Source organism: Bombus vancouverensis, chromosome 1, assembly GCF_051014615.1.
Source record: "Bombus vancouverensis nearcticus chromosome 1, iyBomVanc1_principal, whole genome shotgun sequence".
NCBI classification, from domain to species: domain Eukaryota; kingdom Metazoa; phylum Arthropoda; class Insecta; order Hymenoptera; family Apidae; genus Bombus; species Bombus vancouverensis.
In genome coordinates, this window is record NC_134911.1 from 7,419,479 (window position 1) to 7,442,044 (window position 22,566).

A 22,566-nucleotide genomic window follows, 5' to 3' on the forward strand; every position below is an offset into this window, starting at 1 on the left:
ATGCGACATATAGGTCAAGGTCATTACAGAGATTATATTCATACAGATGTGAACTAGAAGATTTTTTTAGATATTCCAATTTGTACGCGAGATTATAGACCATGTTATCATTTAGATAATAATCAATTAATAAAAACGTTGAGTAGCCAAATATTAATCAGGCATAACAGCAGAGAAAAATATTCATAACTGTACAAATATGTTCTATTCTCTTCTATCTAAGATTATTTACAAACATGTAATGTAAACACAATAATACTACCAAAATATTCCCAATATAATGCTATACTACGATATCTGTCCATTTGCTTAGTCCTTCCCTAGATCCATTCTTACATAAAATGAGCGATTAAAAGCTCGAACTCATTTTTAGTTATCTCAATCATGTTCACAGAATTCGAGACAAATTGGTGACCTGAATGTCATGCAGTCTCCCTGTCAGAGGGAGCCAGAGAGCGCAGGAAGAAACATCAGGCCGCGGCGCCGCGCGCGCCTGAGGTACAGTGCCGCGATGCACCAGGAGAAGGGGCATAGAAGCAGGTATTCAGGCGAACTCGCAGGCAGCCTTAAGAAAGCAGGCAGTCGGTAATATGGCGGGGGGTAAACGTAAGGGGCCGTGCGAGAGCGTAAAGTGAGTTTTCGCTCGCGGCTGCTTTGCAATGCCAGGCAGTTGAGGTGAGTCGAGTCGAACAGAGCCTAGCCGAGCTTCTTGGAGTCAGTCTGGGACGTGGCCCCGTCGCATCCTTCTCGACCGCTGTGGTATCTTTGTGTGTATAGCTACCACCTGTCGAAACTGTACGATCTTATCGTGCATCGTCGCAATTGACCGCCCAATATCGAAATGGCTACGTCCTAAAGTCACGTCTTCCAACTATCCAGTGAATCATCGTGGTTCACCGATCGCGCGGACAGACGTTTACTTTTCTTGCGTCTCGGCAATAGCTGGAGTGGAATCACTCGTACGATCTTGTTGTTTCTTTCTTTGAACGACGATGACGCCGCCTCAGAGATGCGTCGTCTGAGATTTACGGACTTCTTGGTGCAGTGATTTTGTGTGTGCGTGACCGAAGCATCAGCTGGAAATTTCCCGGACAATTCAACAGGTAGGGAGATTGTATTGTCGGATCTTTTTTGATGGTTCAGTGAAGCGATTGCACGGTTCGTGTACGGATCTTTCCAATTTTGTCCCTGAAATATTATTTCGTTAACTATTATGATATACATATAAAGTTATATTAATAGTTTACAAACCTGAGATTAGACAGAAAGTTATTAATGTGATCGTTAAAAGAAATCGAAAGTGTGTGCATGCTTGTCGAGAATTAGATGAAAATTAAATCGGTCCGAAGAGAATAAGTCAATATAATGTTTAGGATAATTTCGAGGGAATTTGATCCAGTAATAACATTCAGCTTGAAGAGCTATCGATAATCGTTCAATCGATCCACCACGAAGGACATTTTGTTTTTTCCCTTTTTTATCGTCGCGCTCTTCCTGCACCATCCACCACATTGTATTTGTATTCCTCCCTGCGTATTCTACGGTAATATCGTGTGTATGGCGTAACAGCTCATTATACATAGAATGCTAGTGAGAGGAAGTTTAATGGCAGCAACGTCATCGGCGTACCTCGCCTCTTCGTTTTTCTTAATTATGCCTGAAGAAATTGCGCCTCTCTCATCTGCATAATTCTGCATTGTAAGCTCGTTCATTTATCCTCCTACATCCTGATTATGCGCATTCGTTTCGTTCTAACCTGTTTTCGAGGCAGCATTGTCGACATAACCCATTATTATTATCTGTCGTGTTTACGTATTTCTTCATGGATTCTTGGTACTCGATGAAAGTCTTTTCCTTGGTCATTGCATTCCTTTCTCGAAATTCGTCATTCCACCTCATCATATCGCCTCTATCATGCGACATAATACTGTCGGATCGCGTAATATCTTCCCAGGTGAAAACGCGACTAGACAGTGAGAACGAAACAAAAACTGAATGAGTGTCCGCTGGAACCGTAGCTTGTTTTCTAAGACACGTCAAGGAGAATGGCGCGATGGTGTACTCTTTATAACTCCGTAGTTTCGCTTACTCCCGCGATCGCGCCACAAATTTTCTTTTCTTGCTCTCTCTCGAGAGATCTCGCATCAATGAGAACGATCAGTCACTGCGACGTACATACTTAGAAACGCTACCATTTTCTCTGGAGTAATCCGAGAAATATTTCTTCTCCTGCTATTGTTTTTTTGTTTCGCTTCACCTGTTTTGGCATCCCACGGTTTATCAAAATTTTGTACATATAAGTTTTACAACCATCCATATTTCATTCTTCTTTCAACTATTTCTTTTTTTCTTACTTATGTATAGTTTTGTACGATTGTAAACAGAATTGTGAGTAATTTCTTGGAGGAGACTAGCGAAACAATATGCAGCCGTGAGATCATGTAGGAACGCAGAATGTAAACACAGGAATTCGAGAAAGTTTAGCTGCGCAAATTGTTGACTGCGCAGTTACCTCGCTAGAAAAATATTGTGTTTACAGTTCTTGTTAGCAAAAAATCTACTGTATATGTTTTAGAATTCCGAAACGTTCCAGCTAGCCTCGATAAAAATTCCTCTTTCAATTGTCATATTAATTATCATCCATAATTTATAACATCTTTAGTTTATGTTTTCGTTTACTTAGGAATTTGAAACAAAATTTGTTTTAATCTCCTTTATATCAGATGTTTTTATCATGATTACACACCAATTAATATTCAATATCTTCTCATCAATTCGTAAATTTTTCCAAGGAGGGTTGGCATGAGAGCACGAAGAAAGCTAAAAAAAGTGTCTCAAGAGCACATGAAATCGATCGACGGCATTTAGATCGCAAACCAGTAAAAGAGAGACTACATCGCAGTTAAGGACAACGTCATCGGTGTTCACTGGAATGTCAACTCGTTTTCCACGAGCCGTCCAAGGATCGTTTTCCCTACGTATCTGCCTCCTTTCCCTTCATGAGTCTTCTGGCTTCATGATTCTGTTCTTACCTCACCTTCCTGCATTCGATGGCTACACGAGTCAAAACTCTACGCACAAGTGAGCTGTTCATCGGCACCGATTGAGATCACCGTACCATCAACTGAAATATTAATCAATCCTTTTTGTACCTAAAAAGATTACATTTTCAATAACTCGATGTATCAATAATCAGTTTCACCTTCCAACATAAACATTTAAGTATAATAAGTTGTAATATTTATTTATATTACATTAATATTATAAAATGGTTGGTTATAGAGGAACATAGTGGTGTAAGTCGGTTCATTGTTTTTTTTATAAAATTCTGTTCTGCTTTTATCAATACAAAGATTCATGTTATATTTGTTCATATTATGAAAACGTATTGCGACAAAGAATAAAATTGTACCTTCATTAATTCTAGAACTAAATATGGTAGGATAATACTTTATAGAGTCAAGATGTGTGACTAAATACAAATTCTTTTGAAACATCACCATGATCCTCAGCTCGCCAAATAGCATCCATGTTTACGAAAACACGAATGGAATGCCGAGTCATACAAGTCACCATTAGCATGTCCCAAAGATCCCAAGAACCGTTGGTTTCTCGGAATTAATGACCAACAAATTTCGAAAGCAACCTGTGAGCTCTACCTGTGATGAGATAATTTCTATTTTTGCCAATGTCAGAATTCGTAGACTCCGGATCTGAAACAGAAAATAAAAGTGTGTTCCATTGAACAACGAGACGCGTATACCTTACGCTATTCGCGATTGCATAACGGCCGCGAATCGTTTAAAAACAAGTGAAAAAGCATGTCGCGTTGGAGATCGAGATTCCGCAGAATGTCAGGTTTCCACGAGGTGAGAAAAAAGTACCCCATACGCGAGTTTTGCAAGTCGGTTTCCTCCCATTCCTTTTGAACCCTCCTTCCTCTTCCCTTCTCCAATGTCGTATCCTCCCACTAGCAGCGCTCATCTCTGCGAGTGAATTGCACCTTCAAAGTAGGAGCTGCGTACTTCGTCGGTGAGGCCATCCTGAGGCCATTCTGAGGCCACGCTGAGGCTACATTGCGATTCCTCAGAAGGAGATCCGCTCCCGAGTGTCGCAATGTGCGTAGAAACGGTTGTCGTAATCTTTAACGAATATATTGATTTTCATTAGCTCACAGGTGCTCGATAGTTTATCTTTTTATGCTGTTTTTCGTAATACATACTTCTTAGTAGATGTTTCAACTATACTTTTTTATCATAATTTATGAACTCCGATTTAAGGCGTACCGAATTTGCGATTTTTTATATGAGTTTTTGACAAGTAGAATTAAAAAACAGTATTTTTAAAGTGCAAAGATTATTAATGTCAAAGTTACACATATAAAGTTTGTCCATATTTTATAATTTATTAGTTTTTTTATCGTATAATAAAAAAATGGGTTATATATTTGAGACATTCTAAATCGAAGTTCAATTAAATACTAAATATACTTTGATCTTTCATCAATCGACAATGCTTTTGTTAATAATGATTCATTGATGTCTAGTTTGTTTCACTAGAATAATTTACATACTCACTTTCAAACCTAAAAATGGCAGGAAACACATTAAACAAAATGTTATTACCCAACATATAGCTGCGATTACCATTTATTGCGTCGTTGCTAGAAATTTTCATCACCTGCATACAAATATTTTTATCTTCATTTTATTGTCTTGTTATTATCTTGTTACAAAATTAGTCTAGGGAAATGATACCTCTTTGCAGTTCAATTTTTCCAGAAGGTTATGTCCTCGGCTCGTTAAGTTTCGTACACCTCGCTCGACGGCTCCTTATAATTATTTCTTCCATTTATCTCGATGCGCAATGTGCACGTGTCCTTCGTCTTTGTCCCTTCGTTTCTCACAACTGGCTATTCGAGTTCACGCTTCCTCCTTTGTTCCTCGAGATTCCTTATATTCCTTATATAAATATAGAAGTATCTCGAGATTCCTTCGAACTATTCCAGAAACTATCGCTGTTGTAACTTGAATTAAAAAGATTATGTCATAGGATTTCATATTTTATTTTAAATAATTTCAATTATAAAAGCCATTATAGTTAATTACCATACAAAAGTTTTAGTCATATATAATGGTTACGTACTCGTAACCAGGCATTTAAAGATTAATACCTTTTGATCATCTAATTTTTTAACAAATCTCTTTAAAATATAGTGATCACTGTCCTCACTGCAAATAACACTAATTTAAACAATAGTCTAACTCTATTTCATTGGAATTTTTCGTAAAAAATTTAAAAACTGTTATTTTTTGTCCCTGATTTGTTCTGCTTGCAGGAACTTGTGCCGCCATTTTTTATCGTCTGAGCACGCTCATATCTTCTGTCCTTGTCTATCTTACACGCTTATGTCCTTTCCCATTAGAGTGAAAGAGAAAGAAAGAGAGAAATATTTTGCGTGCGAATTCACGATTCGTTCTTCCAATCGGGAACCGTTATTTTTTTCTGTAACAATCATGGGTTATTTGCGGTTTTCCACTTAATCACGATGTTTTCGAAAAAGGGAAGCACAAACAGAGAAAATGACACGTTCCATTTGACACGTTGCAATTCGATCTACCGGTTCCTCGTTGATTCTTGTTATTATATCATTTGAGATAGAAGCAAAGGTTAACACATTCCTGCGTGATGATGAATGCGCAAAAGATAAATATTCTACCACGGTACCGATCATCAGATCGTCGGAATTTATGTTCCTGGTTTATGATCGTGTAATTTACGACGATAAATTAACTCTCTCGCGGGCTTAGCTTTTTTCTGAAGAAGCAATAGTTTTAATATAGAGCATAGTAAACAAATCATTTCTATCTTTATTTTAGAAAAATAACACTTTCTACTATTCATATTAGAGAAAAAAGATTAATATAATAACTGAGTTAAAAAATTATAATTTACTAGTTTTTATTTAGGAAACGAAAGATTAATAAAATTTAATCTTCTAAAGTTATATTAATTATAAGATTAACTCGATAAAATTTAACCTTTCGGTTCCTACGATTACCTGTACGTGATTACACGCTTCAGAAAGCTCACATGTGTGTTTTTAATAAGTGGGAATATAATTACTATTTCTTTTAAAAGAAATTACTGATTTTTAATTTAAATTTCCAAAAACCGCTTGTCTCGATATTCCACTTACCTTTCAAATGAAGTAATTACGTAAATCTTGTTATCTACAAGTATCTTCTTAAAAACTATTAACTGAAACTATTAATTAATATCAAATTACCACTTTTAAAAATACACTTTTGGGCAAGAAAAATTTTGATATTGGTACTTTCTGTGATAGTAGTTAATTTACATGGAATGCGGTATCGCGTAATAATTTATTCGATATTGGCCTATCAAGTTGTCGAGGAACAAGTTTGCACGAGCTTCAAAAACTGGCCTTGACTTCGCATACACTCATATACCCATAAGGGGCTCTAACTTTTAACGTAGCCTAGCGTTATAAAGCAAAACAACCCATGAAAAAAATTACGTTGTTGAAACTTCCGTACTCGTATTTGTTGGTAAAAGTGAAATGTTTAACAAAATCGACAAACGAACCAAGAAATTCCTCTCTTTTTCCAGATTATTGGCCTCACCGAGGCGGAAGGAGTTAATCAACGAGGGGTGCCCATGCCGAGCGTCAGGAAAAATCAGCTGGAGGGTCTTAGGAGTGCGAGAGGAAAATTCTCAGAGGGACCAGCCGCGTGGAATTCAAGGAAAACGTCGAGGTTGTGAGCGCACCGGCACGTTTAATCTTGAAAATGTCATCGAATACGTGTTCCGTGATTATGTCAGGACTGATTCTACTGGTATTAGCAGTGGTATCATTCAGAGAAGTGCAAGGACACGTCGCCTTGACTTTTCCACAGGCGAGGAAATATGACTTGGATTTTCTGGACAATGCCAGGACACCTGGTCCATGTGGAATGCCTCGTGGTGAGTATTTCCTTTCGTTGCACAATTATCATATAGTGATAGCCTACAAATGAAAAACTGAATTTGTGAAGTATGTACATACCTGCAATTTATGACCATACTAACATGAAGAGAATAACGTGAAGGTGTATTTTTGTGGTATGAAATATGATATGACAGATTGGTTTGCCTTCTTGGAGCATTAGTTATAGTGGAGATATTAGTTTGTTATGAAGTTAAATTGGTGTATCATTAGAATGGTGTAACAGTTGGTAGACTGATAGTGGTTTGTTAAGATTCTGAAATTAATTAGCCAATTAGAGTTACTTAAAAGTATCTCCACGATTGAGTTTAAATACAGTCGTGTAATCTTTGTTTTATATAATTATGCAATAAAATAAAACAGTATCATATTTTATGTCATACCTAAGGAAGTGATCTCGGTATTTATAAGAGAATTACCTATTACGCGAAGAGTACAATTATCAATTTATGACACAAATTACTGAATGGCTTAATAATATATCATTCTGCAATATAACATTCTAAAAAAAGTCAATCTTGTCTAGCCAGGAAACATGTAACCCGTCCAAAGATTCTGATTTCCTGACAAAGGCTCGAAACGGCAGACAACTGCAAAAAAGAGAATCGTAGGGTATCATTGGAAACACCCAGTGTCCCTTTCTTTGAAACTTTGACCTGTCCGCTGTAACAAACAAACTGAGGAGAAACAAATCGCACCCCAACGCATAGAGAAAGCAAGTTCGTGAAATCTGAAACGGTGCAGAGCATCGTGTCGCGCTGCATAGAAAAATAAGAACGACGAATGTAGTAATTCGATAGTATTACTGACGAAGCGAGTTGTCCGGATGCTGTGGCCCGGCTGTGCGTCACACGATCCACGGACCAAAAAAAGGCACGCGTGAAATTTTCGCGGTCAATTCAAGGACGATGACGTCGTCGGTTGACAATATGGAATATGACGATATAATTACGAGGGATGGGTAGAAGTGATAAGAGGGTTCTATGGGAAAACGACATTAACACGATGATACGTCCCGGTGGGGATAGCCCGCTAGTCTGATTCGAAGCGACTTTCACCGACTCGCAACGAAGGGAACTCGAACCTCGGCCATTACCTTCCACGTCTTGCCTCTACGCTGCAGTCGCACGTACACGTACCTTTTTTTCTTCTTGCGAGCTCTCGCGTAGTCGCGGGGAATACGTGAACTTTAAATGCACGCGTCGTATCGGATAGAAGAACTGCTGGAAAAGGGGCATACCTAGGCTTGAGAAAATTATCGGTAGTCTTTCTATCGAATTCTAAATGTAGAAAGATCCTTAATATCTGGTTTGATCTATTGATTACGGTATTGTAGATGGTAGATCTGTATAGTACTCAATCTTCCGGTTCATGTCAAATTACGTGTTGTATCTGAAAAATGAAGCAGGTCTTATTATTCAACTTTCTACCATCGATCATCCTATTCGACATTCAAATTATGTAATTGCTTCGGTTGTAAAAAAGTAGAAAGTGCTGATCATAAGGATTTCGGTTTATTATTCCTACTGAGAACACTATTCTATCAACTATCTACTATCAGCAATACTTTATTAATTGGTTGGAATTTTACTTCGTTAACTGACAGTTACCACTTTCATCAGTTTTTGGAGCTGATTTCCTAGAATGAATCTTTAAAAGGAAGAAATGTGTTAGATATACATGTATATTTAACAGAGAAAAGAGATATGTACTTAAGATTTCTTAGAAATATACCTCATTGATATGTAGTCAGATAGCAAAGCACTATTGTTTGTAATTATGTTATTTCATAATTTTCCCATCCATCGTAGTCTAAACAAATATCACGGATTCGTTACATGCCAACAATACTTTTACATCACCCGACATATAAATTATTCCTATATAAATTTGAACATTTCGTTCTTCTCTAAACAGTTAGCTGTGCTAATTCGGATCGACAGTATTTCCAAACTCCTACATGAATGCATATAAACGCATAACAGTGTCGTGAACGCTGTCACGGGTATTAATTTTTGTATATCCCACCAAATCGGACATAGCTGCGTCGATGTCGTTCCACAATTTAATCGCTCGACTGTTAGTTCTCAACAAGAGGAACGCGAGCTTTCTTTTCGGAGGCAGGTAGGGAAAAAAGGTAGTACTCCATAAAAGGAAGGATCGGTGGCGGAACGCGAACTGCTGCCCGTCCGCTTCCGGAAATTAATTGTACATCGTGCCACTCTCGATTATTTCCGGAAACCCAGTCTCGATACGATACGATACTACCGTAGATTACCATCTTAGCTTCAAGCGAATTGAAAATGTGAAATCGCTGGTTGAGTTGAAATTCATTTTCATAACAACCGATACGATTACTGATATAAACGGATATTCGCCTTCATGTTAGTTTCCTTTCCCACCTTATAATTGATTTTTTGCAATCTTTTGATGATAAGAATGATTTATGAAAACAAATTGCTTGCGTGGAGTATGTACTGTAATTAAATAAAACGAATCCCTAAAATATTGACCATACTTTAATTATATGAATAAATTTGTATTATATGTTGAAAAGGAGAAACAATATGAGAATATACCTGAATGTATTATAAAGTTCTTCATCTATACTTATTACACCATAAAATAATAAGAAATAGAAAATGCTTATAAGGATGTGATTTTTCTCCTTCTTTTTTTTATTTCCTATCTGGGCGTGGATAAGGATATTCGCACGCAAGATTTCGCTGAACTTGTATCCATGCATGTTTCCGGTGATTGTGATGAATTATCGTGTCTCGTTACTCTAATGAATATTAACTTTTCATTGTTCGTAAGGTCTCTCGTCTAAATCGATGAGCCTGAGAAATTGCAAGTTTCCGTATCTCGACGTAATTTAACGCGCGGCGAGCGATCGTGAAAATTTGTATAGAATAGCGCGCGCAATGTTGCATAATGCGTTCATTTTATGTTGCAGGCGATATTAAAACTACTTTACTGTCTGGGAGTAACTTTAACGTCACGTGGCATCTGGCTTATCCTCATCGAGTAAGTAGAAAAATTTATTATAACTTAACTTGGTTAATTATATATAGCAAGGAGAAAAAGATTATAATAGCAACAATATTTCCTATATAATGAGCTCTTCGTTCGTTGCGTTTTAAAACAACTTTTGCCCCGATAATAATTGAATTTTATTAGCCCGCGATAAAAACTGTTGCCGCGAGATCAGTCGGTAATTTCTGCATGTGTGGTTTTTACGCGCTTAGTATCTCATACTATGCGTGGCCGCACAGCAAAAGCCTAAGAAACACATAAGCACTAACAGCTGTTCAAAGAAAAAAAGAAAGATGTATGAACAGTTACGCGAGAGCTGAATAAAATCATACCATAGTTTATTATAATTCATATTACATGAACTTTCTCCAATATGGAAACTTTCTGCATCCATCTTTCAATTGGCCTGGTTACGGTCTTGATTGTTCACGTGCCGTGATTGGGAGGAATTTGCACGTATTTGATCAATCTGATTGCCTGTTATTTAACTGATTATAGCCCTTCACCACCAATGAGTCATTGGCGATATTGCTGCAATTAGAGCACTCAATAAACTTTATAATTACTTAACTAGCATATTTTCAATGTGAAGACGCGATTATGATTCAGTCCTATGGAAAGCACATGAGAAAAATTATATAACGTTTCGTATCATGATTCCTTTAATACTGTTGGGTAGAGATATACTGAAAGATTGCAGGATTAATAATGCTTGATAAACTACTTGAGAAGAGTTCCGTAAATCCTGGATGACCAAAAATGTTCATCCTTGTGCGATTGACGTCGCTTGAGGCGTTACTAATCAACCAATCAGCCACATTTTTATTCTACTGTCGCTCTTCATATGAAACTCTTATTTCCCGTCTATATACAGTCGGATACAAAAATAAGCAGACATGTAGCGAAAGCAGGTATCAATGAAGTTTTGTTAAATACGATTTGTTTACACAAGAATGTAAATATTAACTTCAGTTATTTGTTAAATAATCTATATATTAAAAGAAATACGTAAATAAAACTTAAGTACATAGAACTGATATTATTAGTTCAATAGTTCCATTAAACTGCATTGATACCTACTTCCGCTATCTCTCCACTTATTTTTGTCCCCAACTGTATATTGACATAAGTCTTCGATCAACGACAAATCAAAGTTTCCTGGACTCCGAGTAAGAGAAGTCACAGTAACAGACGAAACTTAAGGCACGTTCATAAACCAGGCACAATGGCCGACTGACGCAGTTGGAAATTCATATTCTTCACGACGCGTCGCACTACCTAAGTCATCGTAAAAGACATCACGAATTTGTCCGCACGTGGTCTATACGAAAGGGAAAGAAAAGACAGAGGCAGAGGGCAGCCTACGCTTGCACGTCGTCGCTCAAGGTGACGCTCGTTGAATAATTCACAAGCGAAGCTTCGTATACGTTCGACGTGGTTCGTGTATACCTTACGTAGATAGATAGGTCGGAAAGAAGGTGGTAAGGGATATAAATCGCTTTGCATGTGAACATGTACGCGAGAGAGTAGCTTGTGCTCGGTGGAACACATCGGTATGTCGGGTACCGTAACTCGACTGTTGCCAATGACTCGGATCGAAGCCAAAGCTCTCAGATCCGTTGCTGGAAAAGCAGTTGAACCGTGGACCATCGCATTGGCTTTTACATAAATCAAACGCCGCATTATGACTGGGAAATGTATAATAGAGAGCTGAAAAGATGACAAGCAAAGGAATGTGGGTCTGATTGGTTATTTCTTTGTAGACTCAGCACAAAACAGCAACGTAAAGATAAACACGTGTATTGACCGAAAGTGTCACATAAAACAATATGGCAAGACGTAACTGACGCTGAGCAATAAGGAGCAGTAGTACCTCCTTTGCCCCTATGCCGTCCCGTTAGGCTTCTTTCAAGTTCAAAATAATGAATTATTTATGCATAAAGTCCTTTCATACTGACCTTAATATTTTCGCTCTATTATACTATACTGTATGTACGTATACGTACACTATGTATGTGGATTAGTAGATTTACTTCATTATATGTATTAAGTTGTATATGAAATGATTGAATTTGGCGGACAAATATCAGAAATTAAATATTGTCTTGTCGTCAATTTTCAATTATCTTAAAAAGGAAATGATTTGTTATAAATCACATGTATTTCTATAAATTTAGGATAATGGAACTACGTAACTAGTCATCAGAAATACAGACATTATCTTAATTACTTTAGTACTACCTGCTATTAAAATTTGATTTGGAAAGATATTCAATATGTACCACCCGAATACATATTAATTGTTTTCTTGTAGAAACTTCAAGGTTAGGTACACCACATTTTTTAAGTTTACGTCTATATGATATATCTGTTAAAATATTTTTACGAATATCTGAAAGGAATATCTGGATTTCATATTTAAATAATTTCGAAGTAACGTAATTGCAAACTTATCTCGAAAATTATGTATTTTAAAACTGCCTTTCGCATCGTATATCAGATCTCGTAATCAACTTCATACCAATATAAATACGTACGCATATTTCCTATACAATCATCGTTGTGATTTCTTTTTCTGAACAACTGGTTTTAGATGGGGCAGCCATAAACTTAAATGCCTCGCAAATTCTATCCGTGAAAATATCCGTGGTACGAGAAAAATTCGACAATAACGTTGCAACCGCTGCAGGTGTGTACCGTGCGAAGCAGTACCACTTCGCAAAGCTGTCTCTTCCCTTTCTACTTCTCCTTTCGAGTGCTGGCATAATCGCGCGCTGTTGGAAAACATTTCAAACTCTTCAGTGTAGATATTCAAAGAAACTTTCATCAAAAATGACAAGCATCTCTTGTGAACGGATATTCTATCCGCCGGCAAAACATTGTAAACTTTATAATATTTAAAATAACATATTACAATATGTGAAGAAATTTGTAAAAACAGGGAGAAACATAAATGAGTCATATGAAAGCCACACTAATAAATAGACTGCGGATTTCTATGCATTTTTATACTTCTATGAACGTAGTTGAAGAAATGGAATCTAAATAGAAATCTGCTTTTTATTAAATGTATTTGTCATCTACTAAATGTTATAACAAATATTCTACTTTGGATTTTTTATATATTTTTATACATGCATACCATTTCCAAATTTCCTATACATACATAAAAATCCGCAATCTACTAATCGACTTCATTAATGTATTTTCCTAGGTTTTAAAAAATTAAATATCTTATTCCAAATACTTTATCATCGTATCGTGAAATTATTACATTATTCAAATCCTAGACTTCATTGTTAGGAAACAACATTAATCGATATTTGAATTTAGAATAGAGGAAAAAATAACAAGTTTTACAGGACATTTACAGAAATTAAGAAGAATACTAAAAAAAAATAAAAATAAAAGAATACTGATCATATACTTATATGGGTAGCAAACTTAAGAAATTTTTAAAGATTAGAGTCGACCAATTTGTCTTTGTATTAAATTTCATGAAAACGCGTTTATGAGATTACCGACCGATATTGGTGAAAAATTAACGACTGAATTTTCATGCTATGACGATGCAAAGAATGCGGTTAATAATTAGAAAACGTGGCACGTAGAAGAAAACGCAATGTTGTTCTTGGGTAAGAGTTGACTAATAACGGTTCTTTGCCTCCTTGTATCTTTATACAGGTGTCAGATTGACATCGGCAATCATTAAATTAATGCTCGTGTCATTACGTCGTTACCCACTGCGAAACGATGATCTCCTGCGGCGACATCTCTCTCTCTCTCTCTTCCTACTTCCAATTCGGTGGCCGTTTTCATGAAACGGCCGGTTTTATAACGGTGACGTTGCCAGCTACGCTAAGAAAGCGTTAACTAAAGCTGTTAATAATATTTTTTACTTTTTATTTTTTGGACATGAGCAATGGAATAGAAGGCCGGTTTCTATGTCACGGATCTGTGATAAGCTCGTTCGATACCGCTATCCGCGCGTGCGATCGATGTCTCAACGTCCTCTTGACCGTTTCTCGCTTCCGACACGGTCATAGCGAAAGAAACTGTCCGGAAGTTCACGCATTGGAACTGAAATAATATTGCTTATTATATACCTACGTTACCAAACGTAAATTAAACGAGATTAACCTAATTATTTGAAATTTTTGTTACTTACCTCTGTATTTAAGTCTGTTATTATAATGTTTCGTTATTTATTATTTACCGAACTCTATATTATACATTTTTATCATTTACTATCTTAAGATCGTTATTTTTAAGATTTCCATATCTTGAATATCTACCATCACACATTTGAAATATTATAATTATTGATTTTAGGGTGGATTTCGACTGCAAATACTGGATGCCCTTGACAGACCATTGATTGATCTAACTCCTGTGACAAAAAATAGCGAGTTCGTAGAAGACGATGCCACGTAAGTGAAAATTGTTATCCGATCCTTTCTTTTCTGCTTTGATAATACTTTCGGTACTTAAGAAATAAATTATTGTTTTTTAGGGCACAGAGTTATGCCGTACAATTACCTCAGAATTTCACGTGTACAGACTGCACGATTCGGCTTCTCCGAGAAGCTGAAGAATGGGGCACGAGTTATAGATTTTGGTCTTGCGCCGATATCAATGTAAGAATAATAACTATAAGTATTAAGTAATAACAGAAAATGGTAGAACGTAATTTGTAAAACAATTTTTCCGGTTACCTGCATCGCGATCGCTGATACCTTATAATTTATACCCGTTAGATCATCGACAGAAAGTCTTACAGAGAGGATTGCAGCGGTCACGGTCGATATCTGGTAGGTCGATGCAGGTGTGATCGACTGTATCACGGTACAAGGTGTGAATTTAAGGAGGAATGCCTGGATGACTCGGATTGCGGTATTCAGGGCACGTGCATTGACAATGGCGGCACGACCGCACCCACCAAGCACTGCTATTGCAATATTGGTTGGTTTGGACCGGGTTGCGCGAAGAGTAAGTTTAATTAAATCACAATTTGGTACCTTCTCCAGAAGTCATTCAGATTGGAGTAACTTTCTTGTACTATAGTTTCCAAATTATTATATTTGTATCATTTGTGACTTACCTGTCAAAAATAAAAATAGAACACAATATACAATATTAATTCTTGAGATATAAAACAAATAAATTTCAAGTAAGAAGTAAATATAATGATACTTTCTAGAATCTCCAATCAAAACCATCGACGTAGAATTGGACGCATATACAGTGAAAAAGTTCTCTGACAATTTTACCTTCTATTGGCGGATATTGAAGGAAAGCAAAGAACTCGAGGGCATTATGGTGGTAAATGGTACTAGCTGGGTTGCTGTTGGATGGCGACCAAATGACCTGACACCGATGTGTCGCGCCTTTCCTGAAATTCAGGAACGTCCAAAGGATGAACTGCTTCCACAACCAGAACCAAAATCAGAGCCGGAACCAGAGCCAGAACCGAAAGCTGTACCCAAACCGGAACCTGAACCCGAACCTGAACCTGAACCTGAACCTGAGTCTGGAACTGAAAGGTCAGGTACCAAGAGACGATCGGCTAAAGCTCATGATGTGACTTCATTGGCTTCAACTCCTCGATCTGACGTCGATGTGACGGTGCAAACTAGTGTGACATATCGCGTCAGCACGAAGCAAGGTGAGATTCGAGTTAATTTATACTTGTATACTTCAGTTTCTTGAATTTATATACAAATAATGTTAAATGATATACTTTATCTTCATATAGGACGCAAAAAGAGATCACCGGAGTCTACAGGAATTTCTGTGAATGGTATGTATCAATACTTAACTCAGATATAGAACAAGAGACCCCTGCTTTCCGTATTTATATAGTAACAACATGTAGTATGCTTCCCAATGAGTAGTAGAGCATTTGGCGTCCCTTTTTTATATTTGAGACACTACGCACGAGGTGGTGGTCTGTAAACAATAAGCAGTAGGTAGTTGGCACGACGATCGATGCTTTCTTGCACAGGGGAGCCCGTCGCCGAGCCGAGCACTGTCGACAGCACCAACACCACGCCCGAACCCGTATCAGAACCAAAATCCGAACCAGAACCTATATCCGAGCCCGAACCAAGTTCAGAACCAGAAACCAAATCCAAACCTGAACCTAGCTCAGAACCAGAACCCAGCTCAGAACCAGAACCCAGCTCAGAACCAGAGCCAAAATCTGAACCAGAACCAAGCTCAAGACCAAAATCAAAATCTCAATCAAACTTAACGAACGCTGAACCAAGAACAAAAGCAGAGGCTATTTTAACTTCTGAGACACAATATGAACACAAGTCAATATCTTATCCAGAGCCTATTTCTCAAGTTAAATCGAGATCCCGAATGGAATTAAAATCAGAACCAGAGTCCAATTCTGAACCTGAACCCAAGTCTGAACCAGAACCCAAGTCTGAGCCAGAGCCAAACTCTGAACCAGAACCGAAATCCGAGCCAGAACCCAGCTCTGAACCCGAACCCAAATCCGAACCAGAACCGGAGCCGAAATCTGAACCAGAACCAAAGTCCGAACCGGAACCCAGTTCCGAAACAGAGCCAAAGTCTGAACCGGAACCCAAGTCAGAGCCGGAGCCAAAGTCAGAACCAACCTCAGAGCCGGAACCGATCTTAGGTCTTAAGTCGAGTGCAACGAAAGGTAAAACAAGCTGATAAAGCATTACAACCGCTTGTCTCTCCTCGTACATACTGCACGGGCTTTATATTGTAATTAGTTAACGTTGATTCGTATCTAGGAATACCTTTTGATTTTGTGTTTTTTATTGTCTGAACTAATCTTCAAAATTTGCCTCTTAATTTAATTTTAAATACTTCTAAATGGGTGTAAAATTTCATCAACTTAATTGTCAAAAATTAGAATTGCTGGTTAAACATAATAGAACAGAAAAATATAATAATATAAAAAATATTTAACAAAATAGTAGATTTGGTAACACATAAAAAGATAATTTAGATTAAGTTAATGTAACGTATTCATATAATCAGTAGCGTTGATACTAACATATACATATCTAAATAACACATATAGTATAGATAATATTCATACTTTTAATTTGTACTTATTTTTTAGTACAAGCTTTCCTTGTTGCTTTCGCATAATACCCCAATAACTCCTATGTAAGTGCATTTGCACTTGAGAAAATACTGTAAAATGAATTTTTTACTAATAGCTGTACATTTTGTGATAAATATTTCAATGTTGCAACAGGGAACCCTTCGCATCACAATCATAAATTATTAATCATTATTTCAAGTTGATCATATAATCAATGAAGTTTATAGATCATTTTAATCTAATATAATATTTTATGATCAAAGCTATCCTACCTGCAGTGCACAAATACACGCCGAAACACGATTTCAACCCTATGGACTGCACAGACATTATAATAGGATCAGCACGAGGCAACAGTCACAGGATTGGCGACTATTACACTAGAGACAGGTCTACGCCAAAGAAAGACGAATATTGGGGCGGAAGAGACACTTTGACTGCTGCTATGGGCTTTGAACGTGATGGGGTTACGACCATACTTTTCAGAAGAAAATTGGTAGCTAATGAACTAACCGACCACGAAATTATTGATGGTAATATGCAAGTGATATGGGCTAAAGGACAAGAACCTGGAAAATATGTTCATCACCCACCCAGTGGCATTGAAAAAGCCAAGGTCAGTGTGAAGGACTTTTATAAGGCTGATGAACTTAAGTATCATGGTCATGGAGCACAGAGAGGAACAGTAACTTTTAATTTCTTTGGTAGGTTAAAGAAAATATATCCTTTACATGCATTAGTGACGTTGTATTACAACATTGTTGATGACATTATATAGTTAATTTCGAATTAAATATAGTATTGATTAGTGATTTATAAATATCCTTAGATGAAAAAAAGAAACAAGAAATGGCTGGTGAGGGTGATGCATTAGCGCCAACTTCAAATTGCAGCGGTGAATGGCATTATCCAAGACATTGCTCTCCTACAAATGGTACCTGTGAATACTCTATTCAGTGGACTTACAAAGGACGAAAGGTATGTTTCTATAATAAAAATAAATCTTCTTAGTTATGATTCTATCGTATAGTTCATTAATGATTTTCTTGTAGGATCAATTATCATTTGTTATTTCCACTACTAACACGAATACTTGGACCGGCGTTGGATTCTCTGATGACGAAAAAATGGTATGCATTGGGACCATAAGTTCCTTGCACTATGCTCTAATAAAAATTATTCACCCACTTAATATCATCAAACTTTTCATTACTAAATTATAATACTCCTTCCATTCTACAACAATGAATTTTATCCGTAAATTCTAAGTTTAAAATCGATACTTCTCTCTTCGTTATTAGTCGCAAACAGATGCGGTGTTGGGCTGGGTCGACGAGAAATCAGGTCGAGCTTTTCTCATGGATACTTGGATCAGCGGATATAATGCTCCGTTGCTTGATCCATCTCAAGATATCTATAACACAGGTGGCAGTAAAGTGGATGGTGTAACGACACTCAAGTTCTCGAGAAAACGGATAACAAAGGACAATAGAGATCTTTCTTTCACGGACGATCATTGCTTGTATATGATGTATCCAGTCAAGGGTGGTATTTTTAATGCTGTCAACAAGAAAATACGTAAACACGATGCCGTGCCTGTTGTATCCGCTGAAAGGATATGCATAAAATCTTGTGGTCTCGAAGGTTGTTGTTTTTGATTATATACATGCTATAATCACTAATTAGTAGTATTAGTATTATATTCTTTATGACATCCTTGAGAAGTTCTTGTTTGTTGTATACAAATAAATTCTAAATGATTGAATAACTCAAATTCCAGAAAGCTTCCTCAACAGCATTATTTAAATACTTGTCTCACTTTTGTAGAACTCGAGGATCTTACAACGCCTGCTCCACCAAGGCTGCATTACACCGTGGAAGTGAAGCTCATAAATTTGGGAGACGGTTTTATGGCACCTACTCCCGGTAGTCCAGATTTCGAACTTATTTCAAACAGGATATCTGACAGCTTTACTCCACTTCTTGACAAACTACCAGGCTATTATCAAATTCGTCTCAGTGAATTACAAAAGTCAGTATCCTTACAATATGTGTTATTTTACTTCCGAATTTATTATATAATATTGAATATATTATTACATTTAGGAATGATGAGCAAAACGGTGTTATTGCCCGCATGGATCTGATCTTAGACAAAAACGAAGTAAAAGGCAGATCACTGAAACCTATAGATACCGGTGCAGCTGCGGAAAAGGCATTAAAAGAAGCTCTTGTCACAGGAAAAGTCGGTGCATTAAGTGTGGATCCACAATATTTGATCATTAGAGCTCCTCGAGGTAATGTGAAATTTTTTGCTATCATTAACCTTCAGAATAAAAACATATAGTCTCTTCTCTTTAATAAGATTTTCAAGAATCACCGTTAATTGTCGGTCAAAAAAATTCAATTAAGCCAGTCATTAAACATTTAAATTCTAAAAATACTCGGCTTAAAACAATAATTTACAACCGATTAAGTTTTTCTGCAATATAGTATTTAATTCTATATCATATCTTTTTCCTCGATCGAGGAAAGCGTTATCATTACAACAAACTTAACAAAGCGTGTTTATTATTCGTAACAAGCTAGCCTGTTCATATTTCTAGCTTCATATAGTATAATCATATTGTTAAACGTATTAAGTAATATATAAGGCATCCATTCAACTTGGACATTTTATTCTGTTTTGGTCGCCAGTAAATGACTTAGATGGAGGAGATGCGGATGAAGAGACGTCATTTACGTCGGATCTGTTCCTCGACGCAACGAAGCTATATATTGTTGTCGGATGCGTTGCTGCCTTACTTGCTCTTGCTCTACTACAAGCAAGCTGTACTCTTTACAGATCATCGAGGAGACGAGCGACGAAGGTACGACATTACCTACCATTTTATATATTCATACGTTTTCTCCACCTGTTTTTTTAAGTAATTTCCTCGTTTCTCTGTTTTCTGTTCGCAACCTAATTACCTTTCCTTTTGTATTGTGTGTGCATCTAACTCTTGTTATAAACATCTTAGCGCTGTGGTATGGTCTAGAGCAATGCTGATTCTCAACTTATGTGTGTCTATTAGAAGTAACCCGCTTCAATCTTGGACCTATTGGTAGAGTCTTACAGAATTTCACTTGCAATAAAGATCACTTGTGCCTTAGAATTCTGCTAAGTACATAGTTGAGAAATAGATATGCTCTTCGAATATGTTATGTACCCATTGAAATTAACCAATGCAAAATGATGCTTTTACTTGAGATAGCAACAAGGTCTCTCTGTAACCTCCTCCTTAAATGTAGACACACTCCGTGAAAGTAATATGGAAGCTCCATGTTTGAGTGACTAGAAACGCATGAATACTTCAATAAGAAAAGAAGTGTCCTTTTTTCTCTCATTGTAATTGAGACATACAGAAATAGACACTAGTGTCACTTCAGACTCAACTTTCACTACTATTGCTCCACTCTTATGAACTCGAATCGATCTTCTGCTTCGCTTGTGTTGCATGATCCGCGCTCTTCGCGACCATCACGGTGTAAAGAGGGTGTACTCGCTGCCTCTGGCTTCTTGTGACGCGCCCAACCCAATTCATCGCACGAACGCGACGCGGTATCATCGACAAAACGGCGATCACCATCATCATCACCACCACCACCATCTCCGGCATCATCACCAACACGCTCCGTACGATATGCATCGTCCTAATCCCAGCTGGTAGAACTTCACCCTCTGTATACAATCGGCGCGCTAATTATTATTCGTCCTACGCTCGTTTGCTCACTAATCCAGGTATTTCTACAGTGGTACTTTTCTCTTGCTTTCTCTCTTTTCTTTCTCTTCTTCTATTTATGTAATCTCTTTTATTGTGTATATATCCAAAGAAAGCTCATAAATAGTAGCAAGTCTAAAAAAAAGACTCTAGGAAGTCTAAAAAAATTCTATTGAATATGAACATATAATATTCAAATGATCTTCGCTAGATAGCTTCATAGGCAAAATTAAACAAAATTATATGAAGTTACGATGTTCGATGTTATTTTATATAATCTTTCTATTAGATATAACTTTCACTGCAATAACAATAAGGCTAATGATAACTTGTTTCAGGATCGTCTGATCGCCAGTAACGCTTGGAAGGACTACGCCTCAGGTGCAAACACAAATTTTGCTTTCGAGGCTTTCGAGACAGAGGAGAAAGCTCCGCCACCACCAGTTTCCAGTCTACCTCGTCACAGAGAGATGACTGCAAACGGACTCGGTACTGATACTGTAGAGGGTCCAAATAGGATAGTAGGACCACGAGCAACGTACAGTTTGCCGCGTGCACCGGGTTCGAGGCACACAGCCGCCATCCAACCTGGTTACTATACCCAAGATCGCAGGGAATATTATCAGCGATCAAAGAACAATATACATAATCCGGCAGGCGGTGGCGTATCCACACAACCGAATCAACCTGACTTTTATTTCATGCCCAGTCAGCGTAAATACAGTGGTGAGGTCGTGCGCGTGTATGTGGATTACGGAAGTCAGGCGCCAAAGTAAGGAAGCATATTGGGAATTGGGATTCCAACGAACGATAAGAAAAATCAGCGTCAATGACTGTGCTGCCCTCTTCTCAGCTTTCCCTCGATCATGAACCCAAAGCGGACAATTAAATATACTTCGCTTCAGTGAAGCGATACTGTACATAAAACACGTTTAGTGGACCTGGAGGAAACGAGACTTCGAAACGAGCCCTTCCTCCGGTGCTTTTCTCATTATCTCCTTCTTCTGTCCTTTTTTTATTTGACGGTTCTTTCTACTATCTTTTTCTTTCCCGTTTTTGCTCGATCGCTTGCGAGCGTCGATCGGGGGCAACACGCGCGGTTTCGTCTAACTGAATTACGCAGAAGTAGCGCTTACGACCAAAGAGTTATCGATAAGGCGCGCTCAATGCGCGGTTCTGTACAAAAGCGCGTGGAGAAATACACAGCACAAATATCACTGTAACTCTCGATGCGTGACAAGATACGCTTGGATCGTGTCCGGTGTCCGGAGTCCGGACCCCGTAACCCGTGCGTTATTACAGCAACATTTTACATGTACTTACGAGCAAGCATGGATGTTTGAGCAATAAAATGTTTGTACATTCTTTTTTAATCGAATACACGCTTCTCTTCTCAAGGATAAAATTTCGTCGAAGTACCTCATTTTGAAAGAACAAACAGGAACAGAATTTTGTTTGTCACGTTCAGCTGTGAAATTCACAATGTTTTTTTCATTATCTCTGTTGTTTAGTTATTTTATGAAATAGAGTTGTGATTGAAGTTTGGATTTTCTTCTTAAAGATAAAATTCCTTCTGTAAAATGCAATCGCATGTGTTCTAAAACAAAAGCGGGGCAGATGTGATACAGATGTATATATCATCATCCATAAAACGTCAAAGTGAAAAC

The 22,566-nt window shown here is 37.4% G+C and overlaps 1 protein-coding gene and 1 long non-coding RNA gene across 6 annotated transcripts; one reads left to right on the forward strand and one right to left on the reverse strand.

Moving 5' to 3' along the window:
* The first annotated feature begins 604 nt into the window (after positions 1-604).
* On the forward strand, positions 605-22,277 carry nahoda (DOMON-like domain-containing protein nahoda). 4 transcript variants are annotated; one of them, XR_004464844.2, is made up of 18 exons: positions 605-1,103; positions 6,634-6,987; positions 9,966-10,036; positions 14,378-14,475; positions 14,559-14,682; positions 14,803-15,034; positions 15,246-15,710; positions 15,801-15,845; positions 16,050-16,721; positions 17,402-17,842; positions 17,968-18,116; positions 18,191-18,268; positions 18,440-18,782; positions 18,966-19,170; positions 19,245-19,435; positions 19,836-20,008; positions 20,672-20,919; positions 21,238-21,376. XR_004464844.2 is itself a non-coding variant. In XM_033341519.2 (17 exons), the coding sequence occupies exons 2-17, from the start codon at positions 6,813-6,815 to the stop codon at positions 21,673-21,675; spliced, it is 3,900 nt and encodes a 1,299-aa protein (XP_033197410.2). In that variant the 5' UTR covers positions 609-1,103; positions 6,634-6,812; the 3' UTR covers positions 21,676-22,277. The 4 variants fall into 4 exon arrangements, 3 of the variants coding, with proteins under 3 accessions (XP_033197410.2, XP_033197413.2, XP_033197411.2); XM_033341519.2 differs by lacking the exon at positions 20,672-20,919 and having other exon boundaries at positions 609-1,103; positions 21,238-22,277; XM_033341520.2 differs by lacking the exons at positions 605-1,103; positions 20,672-20,919 and adding an exon at positions 4,096-4,118 and having other exon boundaries at positions 21,238-22,277.
* On the reverse strand, positions 1,053-5,021 carry LOC143302489 (uncharacterized). 2 transcript variants are annotated; one of them, XR_013058054.1, is made up of 5 exons: positions 4,758-5,021; positions 4,578-4,680; positions 3,892-4,142; positions 1,252-3,713; positions 1,053-1,188 (listed from the first exon to the last, which is right to left on the reverse strand). It is a non-coding gene; the product is annotated as an uncharacterized LOC143302489 (long non-coding RNA). The 2 variants fall into 2 exon arrangements; XR_013058053.1 differs by having other exon boundaries at positions 3,885-4,142.
* Positions 22,278-22,566: the final 289 nt, after the last annotated feature.

Bases quoted from the DNA above. Each gene is read 5' to 3' on its own strand.
- nahoda (XM_033341519.2), top strand. From the start codon at position 6,813: ATGTCATCGAATACGTGTTCCGTGATTATGTCAGGACTGATTCTACTG. The intron at 14,476-14,558 runs GTAAGTGAAAAT...ATTGTTTTTTAG, and splicing joins TTCGTAGAAGACGATGCCAC to GGCACAGAGTTATGCCGTAC. The intron at 20,009-21,237 runs GTACGACATTAC...AACTTGTTTCAG, and splicing joins CGAGGAGACGAGCGACGAAG to GATCGTCTGATCGCCAGTAA.